Source organism: Bos indicus, chromosome X (assembly GCF_029378745.1).
Source record: "Bos indicus isolate NIAB-ARS_2022 breed Sahiwal x Tharparkar chromosome X, NIAB-ARS_B.indTharparkar_mat_pri_1.0, whole genome shotgun sequence".
In the NCBI taxonomy this organism is placed as follows: Eukaryota; Metazoa; Chordata; class Mammalia; order Artiodactyla; family Bovidae; genus Bos; species Bos indicus.
This window is the reverse complement of record NC_091789.1, coordinates 147,381,154-147,400,099: the sequence shown is the minus strand read 5'-3', so window position 1 is coordinate 147,400,099 and position 18,946 is coordinate 147,381,154. Positions and strand designations below refer to the sequence as shown.

The 18,946-nt window shown below is 48.3% G+C and overlaps 1 protein-coding gene across 4 annotated transcripts in view; it reads left to right on the top strand.

Moving 5' to 3' along the window:
- The window catches only part of STS (steroid sulfatase), a 165,416-nt gene that overhangs the window by 1,558 nt on the left and 144,912 nt on the right, over positions 1-18,946 (top strand). For 2 of the 4 annotated variants that reach the window (XM_019955981.2, XM_019955979.2), the window contains exon 2: positions 15,171-15,343. The exons of 1 other annotated variant lie outside the window; for it this stretch is intronic. In XM_019955981.2, the coding sequence (XP_019811540.2) occupies positions 15,213-15,343 (131 nt within the window). In that variant the 5' untranslated portion in view covers positions 15,171-15,212. Of the gene's footprint in view, positions 1-26; positions 5,644-15,170; positions 15,344-18,946 lie in introns of those variants that run through there. One more of the 4 variants, XM_070783769.1, reaches the window with a different exon arrangement.

The following is an 18,946-nucleotide window of genomic DNA, read 5'->3' as shown; positions in this document are numbered from 1 at the left end:
GCGCCTCTCGCCTCCTCGCGCGGTCCACTCGGAAAGCGCGCGCTCTGAGCCACACAGCTCCTCGGCGTGTGCCGGCGGCCGGCCTCCTCGCAAAGCTCCCGAGACGCGCCCTGGGCCTCCTGTCCGCGTCCACCCACCCGGGTCACTTCTCACCCGTGAAAACGGGCCGCCGCGTCGCTAGTCCAGGGGTCAGCGCGTACAGCTCGAATTTGGAACGCGCCTGAAGAGGGAGGAAGGGAGGCAGGGCACAGAGGTTCGACCGCGCTTGAAGTGCTTCTCTCTTCAGAGCCAGCAAGTTCATGGGCAGCAGGGTGGCCTTAGTCATGGGGTCGCCCCCGCGGGGACTTCGGCCCGGGCCCCGGAGCGCCTGTCCCCAAACTCTTGGCAAGTTTCCCTTTCAGTTTATAGCCGCCCCCACCCCGCCACCTCGGCTTTGGCAGGGAGCGTGAGCAATGGTGCGGCGGGTCCCCCTCCTTGAGCGCCTGTATCGCCGAGCAACCCTGGGTGGTGCATCTCCCGGAGCGATTCCGCAGCCGAAGTCTGATAGCAGAGAGCCGGCATCGGTTCGGTTCAGTTCAGTCGCTCAGTCGTGTCCCGACTCACTGCGACCCCCATGGACTGCAGGACAGCCAGGCTTCCCTGTCCATCACCAACTCCCGAAGCTTACTCCAAAAGTGTGTTGTCAAAGTTGTTAGTTTCTCAGTCGTGCCCGACTCTTGGCGACCCCATGGACTGCAGCCCACCAGGCTCCTTGGTCCATGGGATTTTCCAGGCAAGGGTACTGGAGTGGGTTACCATTTCCTTCTCCAGGGGATCGTCCCAAGCCAGGGATTGAACCCCAGTCTCTTGCACCGCAGGCAAATTCTTTACCGACTGAGCTCCGAGGGAAGCCCTTACTCAAACATGTCCATGGAGTGGGTGATGCCATCCAACCACCTTATCCTCTGTCGTCCCCTTCTCCCACCTTCAATCTTTCCTAGCATCATGGTCTTTTCCAGTGAGTCAGTTTTTCGAATCAGGTGGCCAAAAGATTGTAGCTTCAGCTTCAGCATCTGCCCTTACGATGAATATTCAGGACTTATTTCCTTTAGGATGGACTGGTTGGAGCTCCTTGCTGTCCAAGGGACTCTGAGGCTTCCCTGGTAGCTCAGTTGGTAAAGAGCCAGAATAAGACATCTTAAATGCCTTGCCCGTTTTTGCCTTGTATATCTCATCTGCTTTGATTACTGAGTTTTATTCCCCTCCCCGCCCCAAACTGTCTGAAGGCAAGCTGAAAAGCAGCATTTCTTTTTTTTTTTCCTTCCCACTCTCAGAAATACCTTCCCCCAACCCATTTCTATTATTGTTAGCTGGTGTTGTAAATGCATGTTGGCAAATGGGCTTCCAGGGTGGCTCAGATGGTAAAGAATCCGCCTGCAATGGGGGAGACCTGGGTTCGATCCCTAGGTTGGGAAGATTCCCCTGGAGAAGGGAATGGCTACCCACTCCAGTATTCAGGTCTGGAGAAGTTCACAGACAGAGGAGCCTGGCAGGCTACAGTGCATGGAGTTGCAAGGAGTCAGGAGAGGACTGACTGCATTTTCAAATGCATGTTTAAACATAAAGATAGGATCTTTCAAGAGGCAGAAATAAGAAAGCTGCAGAGACTTTAAAATGTGAGCGTTGTATTTCTGGTGAAGTGTGTCAACTGGGCACTCAGACAGCTTAGTTTAGCACATACCAGCATTAAACCTCTGTGCCTGCCTTTCTGTGTGCATGAAACAAAAGCGTTACATGATGCAAGCCAGGGCAAGCTGTTCAGTTTAGTCACTGTCATGTCCGACTCTTTGCGACCCCATGGACTGGGCAGGCAGTTGGAAGTGGCAAATAGAATATGCTCAGTTAACTTATGTCTTTTTGTCAAGCTGTGGCTGTGACAAAACGTTCCCTGGTTTCATCCAATCATGATTTCCTGTTGAGGACGCTGGACCTCAGAGAGGGCAGTTCATCAGCCAGTTAGTGAGCAGACTCTGCCCCAAATGTGCTGCTGCTGCTCAGTCGCTTCAGTCGTGTCCGACTCTGTACGACTCCATAGACAGCAGCCCACTAGGCTCCTCTGTCCACAGGATTCTCTAGGCAAGAATACTGGAGTGGGTTGCCGTTTCCTCTTCCTCCAAATGTGCTAGGCTGCCGTATGGAAGGACCACAGAGTGGGTAGATGCCACCACATGAAGTCAGTGCCTCCCAGTTCTGAAGGCCAAAAGTCCGGGATCAGAGGCTGGACAGGGTTAATGCCTTCTGAGAAAAGAGATGGTTCCAGGCCTCTCTCCTTGGCTCCTACACAGCCGTCTTATCTCTTTATCTCGTCATCTTATCTTCTGTCTGTGCATCTGTTTCCATGTCCACATTCCCCTTTTTATAAGGACACCAGCCATCCAGGATTGCCACCCAGACTCATGACCACGTTCTCATTTAATTACCTATGCCAAGACCTTTTTTTTTTTAAGACCTTCTCTTCAGGTAAGGTCACACTGAGGTACTGGTGGTCAGGACTCCTACACTATTATTTTTTTTATATGTATTATATTTATTTATTTGGCTCTTCTGGGTCTCCGTTGCAGCCTGTGGGATCTTCAGTCTTCGTTGTGGCATCTTGTTTTTTTTAGTTGCAGCATGTGAGTTTCCAGCGGACAGAATCTAGTTTCCTGTGTGCACGCATGCTCAGTCCCTTCAGTCGTGTCTGACTCTGTGATCCCGAGGACTGTAGCCCGCCAGGCTCGACCTCTGTCCGTGGGATTCTCCAGGCAAGAACACTGGAGCGGGTTGCCGTTTCCTTCTTTCAGGGGATCCTTCTCACCTAGGGATCAAACCCAGGTCCCATGCATTGAGGCAGGGAGTCTTAGCCAGTGGACCACCAGAGAAGTCCCTCCTATGCAGGGTTTTTATGTTTTGTTTTTTTTTGTTTTGTTTTTTTTTTGAGGGGCACACAATTCAACCTGGAACACAGTTATTCCATAAATATTGGGGGCCTCCTGTCTGCCCAGGCTCAGCTGTTGGACCCTTTAGAATTCTTGCTCAGCTTCTTTCCATTTTTAGAAATGTAAATGGACACTTCTCTGGTTGTAACAACTTTGTTGATTCCTTAGACAAAAGGAGTGTTTTCAAAAGGGAAAGGAAAAAAGAAAAAAGCTCCAGTGCCAGGGTTAAGAATTGGAAACAGCAAGGGTAAGGCGGGAGCTAGAGGAAAGCTCTGTGTTAGGGAAAGGGGGCTCCTTAGAAGGTGCTGACAGAGTTGCCTGGGTTTGGACGCTTTGTGACGATTCACTGCAAAAATAAGCAGACACAGATGCAGGTGATGAAGGCGTGAGATACTGAAAGGTTGTTGTTGAATCACGCGAATACACCGGGATTCTTGGCCCCCGGAGGAGAAGAATTCAATCCGGGGCCAAAGACGAGGCTTGATCGCTCAGAGCTTTTGTGTAATAAAGTTTTATTAAAGTATAAAGGAGATAGAGAAAGCTTCTGACATAGGCATCAGGAGGGGGCAGAAAGAGTACCCCCCTGCTAGTCTTCAGCTGGATGTTATATAGTCACTAGCAGTCTGTTAATGAAAGAAAGGAATGTCTTAAAATTCAGAATGGCACCAGGCCCCTCACCCATAAGATGCATTTTGGGATAATTTTGGCACCAAATGGTTTATCCTGGGCCATAAAATGATTAACTTGAATCTTGAAGAAGGGCAGACCACCATACAAATAGTTTCATTTACATAGATTAGGGGAACAATATCTGAGTATAACATACTGGTTTGTAGAGTAGGTTCTGGGCCAAGAGGCGGAACCGACTTGGAGACAAGAGTTTGGGGTAAAGGCATAGCACATTAGCATAGCTTAAGACAAACATTTCCATAAGAAAAAGGCATTGGTTATCTCTAGGCTCAAGAATAGCTAACTTCAGGCGAAACCAGGTGTCATTATGGCAACACAGTGTTTTAAGAGAAACCTCCCTTAAATGTGTATAGAGAAGGAAAAAATATTGCTAGTTTGTTTCCTCCTGCTGCTTAAGAGAGATAAAAATGTCTGACACTTGCAGGCTATTTCCTCCATTTGGAGACCCCTGGCCTTCCTGCCTGTTACCCTCTCAATACCCTGGCACAGAGATACTTGGAGGGTCCCCCTTGCCCCGTTTCAGCCACTGCAGCCCTGGGCACGTCTCGGCACACAATCCAGTTTGTTCACTTACAGGAAATGGATGCGCTGGCAGAGGGGAGTTCCCCTTTCACGGAGGCTAAGCGGGCAAAATCTCAGGGTAGTGCAGTTGCAGATGAATTACATTAGGAAACTTCTCCCACAAGGCTTGAAAACATGGCTCAGGTCATTTTTTTTTTTAAAGTCTTCTTTTCCACACCCTTCAGAAACGTCTCTTGCCCACAATGGAAGACACCTCAAAATATCAACAACCATGAGAAAACTGAGTCATGTGTCTTTGTCACAAGCTCGACTAGAAAAAAAACAGGAAAATGTGTTCTATTCAAGTGGTTACTACGCATGTCATTAGGTGTTTTTTGTTCTTGTTGTTTAGTCACTGATCTGTGTCCGACTCTTTGCGACTGCGAGGACCGCCAGGCTCCTCTGTCCTTGGAATTCTCCAGGCAAGAATTCTAGAGTGGGTTGCCATTTTCCTCCTGCACGGCAATCTTTCCCACCTAGGGATCAAACCCGCATCTCCTGCATTGGCAGGTGGATTCTTTACCACTGCGCCACCTGGAATCGCCCCAGAATATATATACATATATGTATGTGAGTGAAGTCGTTCAGTCGTGTCCAACTCTGTGTGACCCCATGGACTGTAGCCCACCAGGCTCCTCCGTCCATGGAATTTTCCAAGCAAGAAGACTGGAGTGGGTTGCCATTTCCTTCTCCAGGAGATCTTCCCACCCCAGGGACTGAACCCGGGTTTCCCTCATTGTAGGCAGACGCTTTACCGTCTGAGCCACCAGGGAAGTCCACTCTATATACAGTATCACCTTGTTTCTTTTTTAAAAAAATTTATTTGTTTACTGGCTGTGCCGGGGCTTCATCGCTTCAGGAGAGCTACTTTCTCGTGGCAATGCACGGGCTGTGCTTGCGATGGCTTCTCTTGTCGCACAGCGAGGGCTCTAGGCATGGCGGCTTCAGTCGTTGCACCACAAGGGCTCAGGAGTTGTGGCCCACGAGCTTAGTTGTCTCGCCACATGTGGGATCTTCCCAGACCGGAGATCAAACGGGTGTCCCTTGCGTTGCAAGGCAGGCTCTTCACCTGTGGACCATCAGGGAAGCCCACAGCCCCAGCTTACATCAGCTTCCTTATTTTGCTGCCTTGGTTCTTCCGGCTGTATGTTTCCTTTGAGTGTATTTGGAGAGCCATGTAGAAGCCAGGTTTTCTTTGGAAGCAGTTCCAGCCCTGCAGATGACCCTCAGCGGCTTCCAGTTTCCTTCCGTAGCTCTGTCTGCCCTGCTCCTAGCAAGTGTGAGGCTGATGGGTGAGGCCCGACCTGCAGGTTACACATACAGAGCACCACAGTGCCTCCATCACAGCGGCTGAGCCGAGTCCAAAAGGGCTTTGCTGACTCAAGACACAGGAAACATCTGGGGCTGCTACTGGCAGGAGCAGACGGACTTTGTGGTGAGTTTGGGAGATGCCAGCATGTCCCCTCCAGGTGCAAGGGTTCCATGCTTGACAGTCCTTTAGCTGGAGAACTCACAGGGGAGCAGCTTGAAAGTTTAAAGTATAGGAGATGGAAGACAGGCATCAGAGTACTGATATCTTTTTTTTTTTTTTGAGAATAAAATTTATTTAACTGGAGGGTAATTGATATGGTTTTTGCCATGCATCGACATAAATCAGCCACGGGTGTACATGTGTCCCCCATCCCGAACCCCATTTTTTTATGTGGGCCATTTTTTTTAAGTCTATTGAATTTCTTACAATATCACTTCTGTTGTTTATGTTGTGGTTTTTTGGCCCCAAGGCTTGTGAGATCTTAGCTTCCTGACCAGGGATCAGACCCGCCCCCGCCCCCCTCCGCCCCCTGCTTTGGAAGGCAAAGTCTCAACCAGGGGACGGCCAGGGAAGTCCCAAAGTACCAATGTCTTGAGTGGAACTTTGATGTCTTTATGTATATAATAGCATATCTGTTATATATATATAATACGTATTTTATATGTGCTCCGTGCTCAGTCGCTCAGTCGTGTCTAACCTTTTGTGACCCTTTGGACTGTAGCCTGCCAGGCTCCGCTATCCATGGGACTTTTCAGGCGAGAATACTAGAGCAATTTCCCCACTCCTGGGAATCTTCCCTACCCAGGTATCCAACCGGCAGGTCCTGCGTTTCCTGCATAGCAGTCTCTGAGCCATCAGGGAAAGTCCTTATGTATGGATGGATAGAAATATACATAAAGTATATCCATATGTACATAAGCTATGTACATACATGCATGTAAAGTGTGGATCTACATAAACATACATTATTTGGGAAAAACCCTGATGCTGGGAAAGATTGAGGGCAGGAGGAGAAGGGGACGACAGAGGATGAGATGGTGGGATGGCATCACTGACTCGATGCACGTGAATTTGAGCAAACTCCGGGAGTTGGTGATGGACAGGGAGGCCTGGCGTGCTGCAGTCCATGGGGTCGCAAAGAGTCGGACACAACTGAGCGACTGAACTGAACTGAACCACCCTCGTGACCTCGTCTAAGTCTAATTACTTCCCTGGGAGTTATAAGAAATACCTGTTTGGTCTTCATTTCATTTCAGGCAGCTCCTGGAGCCCTCGCAATTTCTTAAGTGAAGAAAGAGATAAAGGTGTCTTTTGTTGTGTTAATAAGGTGACTCTTGCAAAGCAGCTAATTGTGGGGACTGGTTGCCAGGGGAACCAATTTGCTTTCTTTTTTTTTTAATTTTATTTAATTAATTAGTTTTGGCTGTGCTGGGTCTTTGTTGCTGTGTGGGCTTTTCTCTAGTTGAGACAAGGAGGAGCTACTCTCTAATTGTGGGGCCCAGGCTTCTCAATGCAGTGGCTTCTTTTGCTGCAGAGCACAGGCCCTAGGGTACCTGGGTTTCAGTAATTGCGGCTCCGGGTCACTGGAACACAGGCTCAGGAGTTGTGGCACACGGGCTCAGTTGCTTCTCAGCATGTGGGATCTTTCCAAACCAGAGATCTAATCCGTGTGGCCTGCATTGTCAGGCAGATTCTTTACCACTGAGCCACCAGGGAAGCGCCTGATAGATTTTCTCATGAGAGCCTCAGAAGGTTCAGAATCACCCACAGCATCCAAGGAAGGGTGAGGGGCTGGAGGTTGAACCAACCACCCATGGCCAATGGTGTAATCAGTACGCCCACATAGTAAAGCCTCCATAAAAACACGCAGTGAACCCATGGAGGTGATGGGACAGTGGTTCCCTGGCGAGGGTGTGGGAGCTCCGTGTCCTTTCCACGTACCTCCATATCCTTCCCCGGTGCGTCTCTGGCTGTTCCACAGTTGTATCCATTTATAATAAACCAGTGAACCCGAAAGTAACTTGTTTCCTGAGTTCTGTGAGCCACTGTAGGAAATGAAACTCAAGGAGGTGGTTGGAGGAACTTGGGGCCTCAAGCTGGTCAGTCGGAAGGACAGGTGACTATGTGGACTTTTGATTGATGTCTGAAAGAGGTGGGGTTGGGTGGGGGGCAGTTTGGTGGGACGGAGCCCTTACACTGTGGGATCCAATGCTGTCTCGCAGTAGACAGATCAGAATTGAGTTGAGATGTGGATACAACAGACAGACACCCCAGAGGTGTTGGGGAACTGCTTCTCCAAGGTGTCTTTTGTTGTGTTGATAAGGTGACTTTTGCAAAGCAGCTAATTGTGGGGACTGGTTTTCCCCTTGAAAACCCTGCAGTCAGAGCTGATATCAGAACTAAACTCCTATGGATAAACAGCAAGGCCCAAATGTATAGCCCAATGACCTATATTCGATATCCTGTGATAAACCATCATGGAAGAGAATATGAAAAAAGAATGTATTCATACATGTGTATAAGTGAGTCAGTTTGCTGTACAGCAGAAATTAACACAGCATTTTAATTCAACAGTGCTAACCCTAACCCACCCCAGTATTCTTGCCTGGAAAATTCCATGGGCAGAGGAGCCTGGCGGGCTACAGTCCATGGGTGTCTGAGCAACTGGACAGACATACATACTTCAATTAAACTGTCACAGCATTTCTTAATCCACTATACCCCAATGCAAAATAAAAAGTAAAAAAAAAAAAAAAAAGGGCTCTAAATGAGCTTTAAAAAATATAGAAAATTACAAGTAAACGCTCAAAGATCCCACCTCCAAATCCTAGTCACTGGGGGTTACGGCTTCCAGCTAGGAGTTTTAGGGGGACTCAAACGTTCTGTCCATCAGAGAATATCGTCTTCTGTTCTTTAAAAAAATCGGTAACCCAGGTTGTCTGCTTACTTCTGTCCTATGTAGAGTGACTGCAGGTTGGTTACCCGGTTTCACACTGACAGCCCTGCAGGCAGGGAGCGTTTCCCCCGCAGGTTTTTACGGGGACCTACCACCAGCCTATCTTGAGCTACCACCCAATCATGCAGAGTTAGGAGACCATCCAGCCCAGGAGAGTGAACAAGGCAGGGAAAACGTGACAGGCGTGAGCCCGCTCCTTCAGGCCTTTCAAGCAGGGAGTGTGTCATTAGGGGCAGGTGCCTGAAGCTAAGGTCGCTGACCCTGATGACTGGAAATGCAGGTTTTGCTGCAGACCTCTGGCCTCAGGGGCTGCGTGGGCTGATATGACACCAGGGGTGGCCCTTGGGGCAGGTGGCCCCAAGGCCTGGAGCACGCAGATAAGGGAAGCAGAGAAAGAAGTGGTGAGTTGAGGTTTGGGAACCGTGCAGAGACCACTTGCCTGTGTGCCCCGAGTTCAGGGTTCCCCACCACCACCACCACCACCTCAGCACTGTACATATTTGGGGCAGGAAGGTCATTACGCACTGAATTGTGTGCCCCCAAATTCAATGTGGATGTCCTGGCTGAACGTCCGGGACCTCTGAATGTGGCTGTGTTTGGAGATCTTTAAAGAGGGGGCGATGAAGATAAAAGGAAGTCACTAGGGTGGGCCCTGATCCTGCAGGACCGGGGTCCTTATAAGAAGAGGAGGTCAGCACACAGACACACACGGGGGTAGGGGGACGGCCACGTCGGGGCACAGGGAGCAGACGGCCGTCGACACGCCCAGGAGAGAGGCCTCGGGAGGAACCCAGCCTGCCCGCACCTGGATCGGTAACTTCCAGCCTCCAGGACGAGGCGAGAACACACTCAAGTGTGTTACTTAGAAGCCGTCCAGCCTATGGTACTTTGTTATGGCCGCCCTGGCAAAATAATAGGATAATTTTTAGCAGCAGGAGGATTGTTTCTGGGCGCTGTAGGGTATGTAGCAGCCTTCCTTGTCTCCACCTGCTAAATGCCAGTAGCAAACACCTCCTGTATGTCTGGTTATCAGTCCATGCATCTATCAATCCTATAGATCCAGCCACTATCTGTCCACCCATCCATCCATCTGTCCATCCACACTTCTGTTTGTCCACCCATCTATCCATCCATCCATCCTTCTATCTATCCACCTATCCTTCTATATATGTATCGATCCCTCTATGTACCCATCCATGTATCGATCCATCCATCTCCTATCTATGTATCCATCTATGCATTTATCGATCCATCTATCCATCCTATCTCTCTGTCCATCCTTCATCCATCTACTCATCAATCCATCTTCTGTTTATCCGTTTATCTGTCCATCCAACCATCTGTGGGTGTATCAGTTGCTCAGTCGTGTCCGACTCCTTGGGACCCCATGGACAGTAGCCCACCAGGCTCCTCTGTGCAGGGGATCCTCCAGGCAAGAAGACTGGAGTGGGCTGCCATTTCTTCCTCCAGGGGATCTTCCCGACCCAGGGATTGAACTCGGGTCTCCTCCTGCCATCTAATCTGTCCATCCATCCTTCTATCTATCATCCACCTATATCCATACATCCATCTATCTGTCTATCCATCTATATTCTAACTATCCATCTATCCATTTATCTCTCTATCCACCTATCTGTATTTCTGTCTACGCATACACACATGCACACACGTATAAGGAGTCCTATGTGCACGGGATCCCAGGAGCCTACTGAAACAAGAAGGCGGAGCTGCAGCTCAGAGGTTCTGCCCTGCATATGCAGTCAGCATCTTCATGTCCCTTGACTCCAAGAATCCTTGACCTGATTCAAAGAGCTCTCAGTCTGGGACTCAAGAGGCATTAGAGAAAAAAAATAAGAATGTGCTCCCCGTAGACCTGAAACATTTCACTGATTCCTTTTTACAACACCTCCTGACAACAACACGCTCATTTTGCAACTTAGACAACGTGTCCTTCCACGCTTGTAAAACCCAGTTAAGTGTCCTGCTAATTAACCCTTTCCTTCGAGATGCCAGATAAGCAAGCTGACGGGAACTGGGCGAGGTCGCACAGCTCCTGGAGAGCTAAGGTCTGTCTGTCTGGTTGCCGGCTTGCTGGAGCCGTCTGTCTCGCCATCCGTCACCTCCCTCTGCCCCATCCTTGTCTTCGTGTGTCTGTGAGGCGTGGGTACCACTCAGCTGAGATTGGTGGCAGGGCAGACCGGAGCCCGGTGGTCCCTGCGGCTCCTGGCGGGTGGGCACCTGTAGAGTCTGCTCTGCTCCAGCCATGGGGGGCTCACGAGCCTTGCCCCCCGCTTCCTCCAGCCCAAGGAGAAGGGCTTCCACATCACGTTCAGCGTCAGGATGGGCCCACGCAGGGATTCTCCTGTGACAAGGCGGGGAAACTAAGAGCTCTGGTTTCAGGACTTCCCTGGTGGTCCGGTGGCTAAGAGTCCATGCTCGCAATGTAGGTGGACCCAAGTTCCATCTCTGGTCAGGGAACTAGATCCCACAGGCAGCAGCTAAGAGTTCGAATGCCGTAGTGAGGATCCTGCATGCTGCAACTAAGACTCAGAGCAGCCAAATAAATAAAGAGAAAATTTTTAACAAAAAGGAATGCCTTTCTCATCTACCCGAAGGCGAGATCTCCTTATTTACATATTCCATGTGATCTCTGAGCTCTACCCTAACACTTCAGAGCTGTGATTCTCCATTGTTTACATGGGCAGTTTGCTATGGCTATGTCTGAGCCCCATACCTACCATCAGCAAGCTCAGGAGAAAGACCCCCTCTGCCACCACATCCTAGTGAGGCCTGGTAGATAGTAGGTGCTCAAGTAAACATGCATGCATGCTCAGTCATGTCTGACTCTAGGTGACCCCGTGGACTGTAGCCCCACCAGGCTCCTCTGTCCAGGCAAGAATACTGGAGTGGATTGCCATTTCCTCCTCCAGGGGATCTTCCCGACCCAGGGATTGAACCCACATCTCTTGCATCTCTGGCATTGGCAGGCGGATTCTTGACCACTGAGCCTTCTTGGAAGCCCCCACTCAACTAAATATGCTATGTTAGTAAATACAGTCCTTTACTACAAAGAAAAAAGAAGCAAGCTCTGGCTTCCGTACATAGCTGGTGTGGCAGTAGGGACCATGGTTCTGCTCCCCTCCACCCATCCGTTTGTGTCCAGCCCAGGGAGCTCTGGGAGGGATGCCTGATGTGGATGGCTGCATGTTCTGCTTGTGGTATTTTCCTCCTGGGTGCAGTTGGTATTTTTGCAGGAAGGTCATTTTTCTTGACCGTCTTTGCTATCAGACTACCACCCAGATGACCTACCTGCCAGAGAGGGCTCTGTATACTCCTCGCAGTGGTAGACAGCAGAAGTGGTCCACAGACCAGCAGCGTCAGCACCATCTGGGGCCTTGCCAAAAATGCAGACCCCCCAGGCCCCACCAAACCCACCTGAACCAATATCTGCATTTCACCCAGGCTTCCCAGGGGGTCTTGGCCACTGATCCCCTCAAATCCCATGGTGCGTGTGGTGAGCAGATGCATGAGAATCTTGGCTTGTGATGATTTTATGAAGAAAACAGGAAATCAGTTGAGTCCAGGGAGAGTGGTGTCTTGCTTCTTCTCAAGGAACCGACAGGCAGAACTATCTATTTTTATATTGTCTGTGTTTTTGAGGTTTCTTCTGCTCTGGATCGTCAAAACCACATCCCTCATAGATGACTGATGAGAAAATCAAATGCATTCATGATTCTGTCTATGTGTGTGTCCATCTCTCCATCTCTCTATCCATCCATCTATCCCTCTACATATCTCTCTATCTACCTATCTATCCATCTGTCTATCCCTCTATCACATCTATCATCCATCCATCCATCCATCCATCTCTCTATCCATCCATCCATACATCTATCCATCTACCTATCCATTTGTCCATCCATCTATCCATCCATCCATTCATCCATCCATCCATCCATCTATGCATCCATCCATCCATCTCTCTATCCATCCATCCATACATCCATACGTCTATCTATCCTTCATCCATCTATTCTCCATCCATACGTCCATCTATCCATCCATCCATCTGTCTATCTATCCATCCATCCATTCATTCATAAATCCATCTGTCCATCCATCCATATGTGCATCCATCACCCATCCATCCATCCATCCATCCAACCATCCATCATCCATCCATCCATCCATCCATTCATCCATCCATCCATATGTCCATCCATCTATCCATCCATCATCCATCCATCCATCCATCCATCCATTCATCCATTCATCCATCCATCCATATGTCCATCCATCCATCCATCCATCCATTCATCCATCCATCCATATGTCCATCCATCTATCCATCCATCATCCATCCATCCATCCATCCATCCATCTATCCATCCATCTGTCCATCCATCTATCCATCCATCTATCCATCCATATGTCCATCCATCATCCATCCATCCATCCGTATGTCCATCCATCTATCCATCCATACATACATACATACATCATCCATCCATCCATCCATCCATATGTCCATCCATCTATCCATCCATACATACATACATACATACATCATCCATCCATCCATATGTCCATCCATCTATCCATCCATCAATCCCATCTATCCATCCTGTCCATGTCTTTCTCCACATCCATTGATCTATCTATCCATCCATCCATCTATGTCTGTCTGCGTATCTATCCATCTGTCAATTCTATCATATCTATCTGTCTGTCTGTCATCCATGAATCCATCCACCTGTATCTGTCTAACTCTGTATCCACCCATCCCTCTATCCTTGTATCTATCTGTCCAATCTATCTATCCATCTGTCTATTGTTCTGTCTTATCTATCTATCCATCCATCCATCCATGTCTGTCTGTCCATCCATCCATCTATGTCTGTCTATCCGTCCATCCATCCCTCCCTCCCTCCCTCCCTCTATCTATCCTGGAGACCACCAGCAAAAAAAAATAAATACTATTTGAAAAAAAGGAAAACGAAAGTCCCCAAAATAAACCAAATGAAGAAACATTTGGTTTTTTTCCACCTGCCATTTGAATGTTAACCCATAATAGCAGCAGCACAGTGTCTGACTAAGCAACTCTTAGCCCAGCCTTGCCCAGAGAAGCAGGTTTTGTCCTGTTTAGCCTAACCAAGCAAACCACAGTGAAGCAGACAGCAGAAAGACAGCAGCGGAAAGTAGGCTGCTGGTCGCCTCCTCTCATTCCCTAAGATAACACAAGCCTGGAAAAAGTAGGGCAGCTTGTATGGTCCCTCTGAAATCCACAAACCCCTTGTCCACTCACAATGATTCAGGTCCAGGATACACTTCTCTCATTTTTTTTTTCTTCAAACGTAGCATTTCCCAAACACATCACACACTCCCTTTAACAAGAAAGTAACCTCTGTTAACTTCCCGTTGAGTTGCATCTCTGTTGCCTCCCCAACCCTGCACCAAGAATATGCTTTTAGAAGCGCCAGACTACTGGTGTGCTTGGGGTCCACTGAGACCTTCCAGCTCTCTTGACCAGATTGTCCTAAAGCAATCATTGAGAATGAACTTAGCATCCCGGCAAGTCACTGTGGTACCCAGAGCATTAAAGTAAGCATAAATTTGCATAGTAAATTGTACAGACAGAGAACCTGAAGTAGCTCAAAGGGTAAAGAGTTTAACAATCATGAAAATGGGATGTGTGTGTATATATAGACATGCACACACATTTATGTGATATATGTAAGGAATCAAGTTGTGTGTGTGACTTTAAGAAACTTGAGGCATTGTGTTTACATAAAATTTAAACTTACAGAGACACACATTCTTCTGTGTTATCAGTTCAGTTCAGTCGCTCAGTCATGTCTGACTCTTTGCAGCCCCATGCACGCCAGGCTTCCCTGTCCATCACCAACTCCTAGAGTTTACTCAAACTCATGTCCATTGAGTCGGTGATGCCATCCAACCATCTCATCCTCTGTCGTCCACTTCTCCTCCTGCCCTCAGTCTTTCCCAGCATCAGGGTCTTTTCCAGCGAGTCAGTTCTTCACATCAGGTGGCCAAAGTATTGGAGCTTTAGCTTCAGCATCAGTCCTTCCAATGAATAATTATGCATGGATGTGAGTATAAGAAAAGCAAGAGGAAAGATAGGCATATCACATACACATACTGAATTTGTATATTTGCAAACATCATATTATTGATAAATAGACGTGTGTGTTGCCTTAAGAAACTTAGGTTGTGGGCTTCCCCAGGGGCTCCGTGGTAAAGAATCCAAGGGCCAATGCAAGAGACATGGGTTCCAGCCCTGGTTCAGAAAGATCCCACATGCCCCTGGGTAACTCAGCCCATGTGCCACTGAACCTGTGTTCTAGACCCCGGGAGACACAACTCCTGAAGCTCGTGAATGCTAGAGTCTAGGCTTTACAATAAGGGAAGCCACCTCAATGAGCAGCCCACACCCCGCAAATAGAGAGCAGACCCCGCTCGACACAACCAGAGAAAAGCCAGAGTAGCAATGAAGACCCAGCACAGCCAAAAAAAGAAAAGAAAAAGAAATGTAGATGAAAACTCCTTCTGTAAAATTTGGTGTATGTGTAATACAAAGGGTAAAGAGAATTGTTCAAGCTTCAGAGTTGTGTAATAGGTTCAGTGGACGGGATGGATCAAACAGTTACACTACATGTATTTTGTTCCTTTGCAGACACATTTCAATCAAATATGTTTGTGGGCACCCAGCCAGTATATGAATGGAAAAAGAAGAACGTTTAAAGAAGCATCTATTCCAGCCCTGTCTCCCCTGAAAGAACCTCCGTGGCGATCAATCCCGGTGACCCTCTCCCCTCTTGGAGTCACCGGAATGCCACAAAAAGGAAGGTAATTTACTGGGACTCTATTTGGGGTTTGATAATAAAGCCATAATACCTTCAAGTCCCCGAAAGCAGTATATCAAAGACAAGACTGTGATTAGCCCAGCTCGTGAAGAAACGGGTTGTGCTTGATAATTAAAAACCGTAAATAACCGAAAACAGCAACCTTGAAATGACTCAGATTTTTTCATCTCCCTCTGTTGTTCAGCTCTGGTTCATGTTATGTGTGGCCCCAGAGGACTGAGTCAGTGAATGGGGTCCACGTGTGTTCTGCTCTTTGCTGCCAGAGAACCTCCCTTTAGCCTCCATGGAGGGTCTCAACACATAGCTCAGTTGGTAAAGAAACTGCCTGCAATGCAGAAGACCCGGGTTCAATCCGTGGATCAGGAAGATCCCCTGGAGAAGGAAATGGCAACCCACTCCAGTATTCTTGCCTGGAGAATCCCATGGATAGAGGAGCCTGGCAGGCTACGGTCCATGGGGCTGCAAAGAGTTAGACATGACTTAGAGATGTAACAGCCGTTGTCATATTCTAGCATTTCTGGGCTTCATGTTTATTTTCTTATTTTTTACTGTATTAGAGTCGATTTACAGGGTGGTGTCAATTTCTGCCCTACGGCACGGCAATTCAGTTACACATATGTATGAAAAGAAAAAGTGAAAGTGTTAGTCATGTCCTACTCTTTGAAGCCCCGATGGACCCAGACTCCTCTGTCTGTGGCATTCTCCAGACACGAATACTGGAGTGGGTTGCCATTTCCTTCTCCAGTGGATCTTCCCGACCCAGGGATCGAACCCGCATCTCCTGCATTGCAGGTGGATTCTATGCTGTCTGAGCCACCAAGGCGGCCGTCCATTGTTTTTTTTTTTTTAATATTCTTCTCCGTTATGATTCATCCCAGGATATCAAATAGAGTTCCATGTGCAATACAGTGGGATCTTGTTGTGTACTCAACCTGTGTATAATTGTAAGCATTTCTGGGCTTCATTTTTTTTATTATATTTTTTTAACAAAGTAGAGCTGATTTCCAGTGTTGTGTTAACTTCTGCTGTACAACAAAATGATGCAGTTATACGTATATATTCTTTTTCGTATTCTTTTTCCACTATGCCTTATCACAGGATACTGAACAGCGTTCCCTGGTCTATACAGTAGCATCTTGCTGTTTATTCCTCCTGTATATAATAGTTAGCATTTCCGGGCTTTATTTTTATACCTTTTACTGAAGTTTACTTGATTTACAGTGTGGTGTTAATCTCTGCTGTACAGCAAAGTGACTCAGTTAGACATATATATATATATATATATATATATATATATATACTTTTCCATCCTCTCTTTTTTATTAATTTAATTTATTTTTTTATTGAAGGATAATTGCTTTACAGAATTTTGCTGTTTTCTGTCAAACCTCAACATGAATCAGCCATAGGTATACATATGTCCCCTCCCTTTTGAACCTCCCTCCCATCTACCTCCAGAGAAGGCAATGGCACCCCACTCCAGTATTCTTGCCTGAAAAATCCCATGGACGGAGGAGCCTGGTAGGCTGCAGTCCATGGGGTCGTGAAGAGTTGGACCCAACTGAGCGACTTCACTTTCCCATCTCCCTCCTCACCCCCAGGTTGATACAGAGTACCTGTTTGAGTTTCCTGAGACATTTAGCAACTTCCCGTTGGCTATCTGTTTTAAATATGGTAACGTAAGTTTCCATGTTACTCTCTCCATACATCTCACCCTCTCCTCCCTTCTCCCCGTGTCCACAAGTCTGTTGTCTATATCCATTTCTCCATTCAATTCAGTTCAGTTGTTCAGTCGTGTCCGACTCTTTGCAACCCTATGGACCACAGCACGCCAGGCCTCCCTGTCCATCACCAACTCCCGGAGTTTACTCAAACTCATGTCCATTGAGTCGGGGATGCCATCCAACCATCTCATCCTCTGTCGTCCCCTTCTCCTCCCACCCTCAGTCTTTCCCAGCATCAGGGTCTTGGTTTCTCTATTGCTGCCCTGTAATTCTCCTTTCTCTTTTATCACAGGGTATTGAAAAGAGTTCCCTGTGCTCTGTAGAGGTCCAACTGTAGAAGGAGCTTGTTGTTTATCCCTTCTATATGTATACTCGTTCAGGTTTCTGGACTTTACTTTTATACATGTCAGTGAAGTATCCTTGACTTGCAGTGTTGTGTTAATCTCTGCTGTACAGCAAGGTGACTCAGTTAGACCAGTGTATTCTTCTCCCACTCTCTCATATCACAGGGCCTTGTTGTTTATTCCTTGTATATGTACTAGTGAACATTCCTGGGCTTTTGGAGGTGGCGGTGGCTTGCCGGAGAGTAGCTGAGCCCATCCTGAAATTCACAGCAGGACCCGTACCCCGGGAATGTGCCCACTTGGTCCCATGCATACAGAGAGAATAGATGCTGATTGCAGATGATCATAAGGCAGCCGCCCAGTGGATCCTGAGCTTCCAGGCCCCCGTCCGGCTCAAGAGAGGAGCCTCCCACAAGTGTCCGGTCGCCCTCGTCCCAGCTGCCTGATTTGCCCTGGGATGTCAGTCCCCCCACTCAACACCCTCGGGGCCAAGCCTCAGTTCGGTCTTGGAGAATGAGTCTCCACTTGCCAGTCTTGGACTGACTGCCCTCCGCTGGGATTCTCCACCAGCTGTTTGTCCGCTGGACTCTTCTGCAGAGTCCCAAGCGGGAAGGCATGTCCGGTTTTAGCTTGAGGGTTCCCTTGGTGACCAGTGTAGTGAGACAGGTGTCGAAAACTCTCCAAGGGTTTCCGTTCTGCAGGGGTCAGGGGGTGAGGGGGCGGCGGTTGGAGGGTGCCTGGCATGTGGGATCTTAGTTCCCCGACTGGGGATCGAACTCGCATCCCTTACCTTTGGGACATGGAGCGGACTCCTGGACCACCAGGGCATTCCCTGCAAGGGTGAAGAACACAAAGCCTCTGCTCTTCCTGACCTCAGAGTGCAGTGGCTTACATAGCTCAGGTGCAGTCTTTTCACTTGAGTCTCTAAAACTGGCCCAAGGGTCAGTTGCTCAGTCGTGTCTGACTCTCTGTGACCCCATGGACCATAGCCCACCAGGCTCCTCTGTCCATGGGAATTCTCCAGGCAAGAATCCTGGAGTGGGAAGAGTGGATCTTCCGGACCCCAGAATTATACCCAGGTCTCCTCCATTAGCAGGCAGATTCTTTATTGTCTGAGCTAGCAGGGAAGCCCCTCCCCCCAAAAAAACTGGCCCCAAAGGAGCCTCGATTTACGTTCCATGCACTGCACCCTGCTTCTCTATCTGGTGAGGAACCTTGCCTTGAATGCAGGACAAAAGCCAACCACTGCTCCAGGCTCGTCACATGATTAGCCTGGGGCCTGACTTCAAGTCTGCCTTCCCTTCAGTAACATAAATCCTTGGGACGCGGAGGGAATGTTTATGATAGCAGGGTAGTAAGGGCTCAGAGGGTAAAGTGTCTGCCTGCAATGCGGGAGACCTGGGTTTGATCCCTGGGTCGGGAAAATCCCCTGGAGAAGGAAATGGCAACCTACTCCAGTATTCTTGCCTGGAGAATCCCATGGACAGAGGAGCCTGGCGGGCTACAGTACATCGGGTC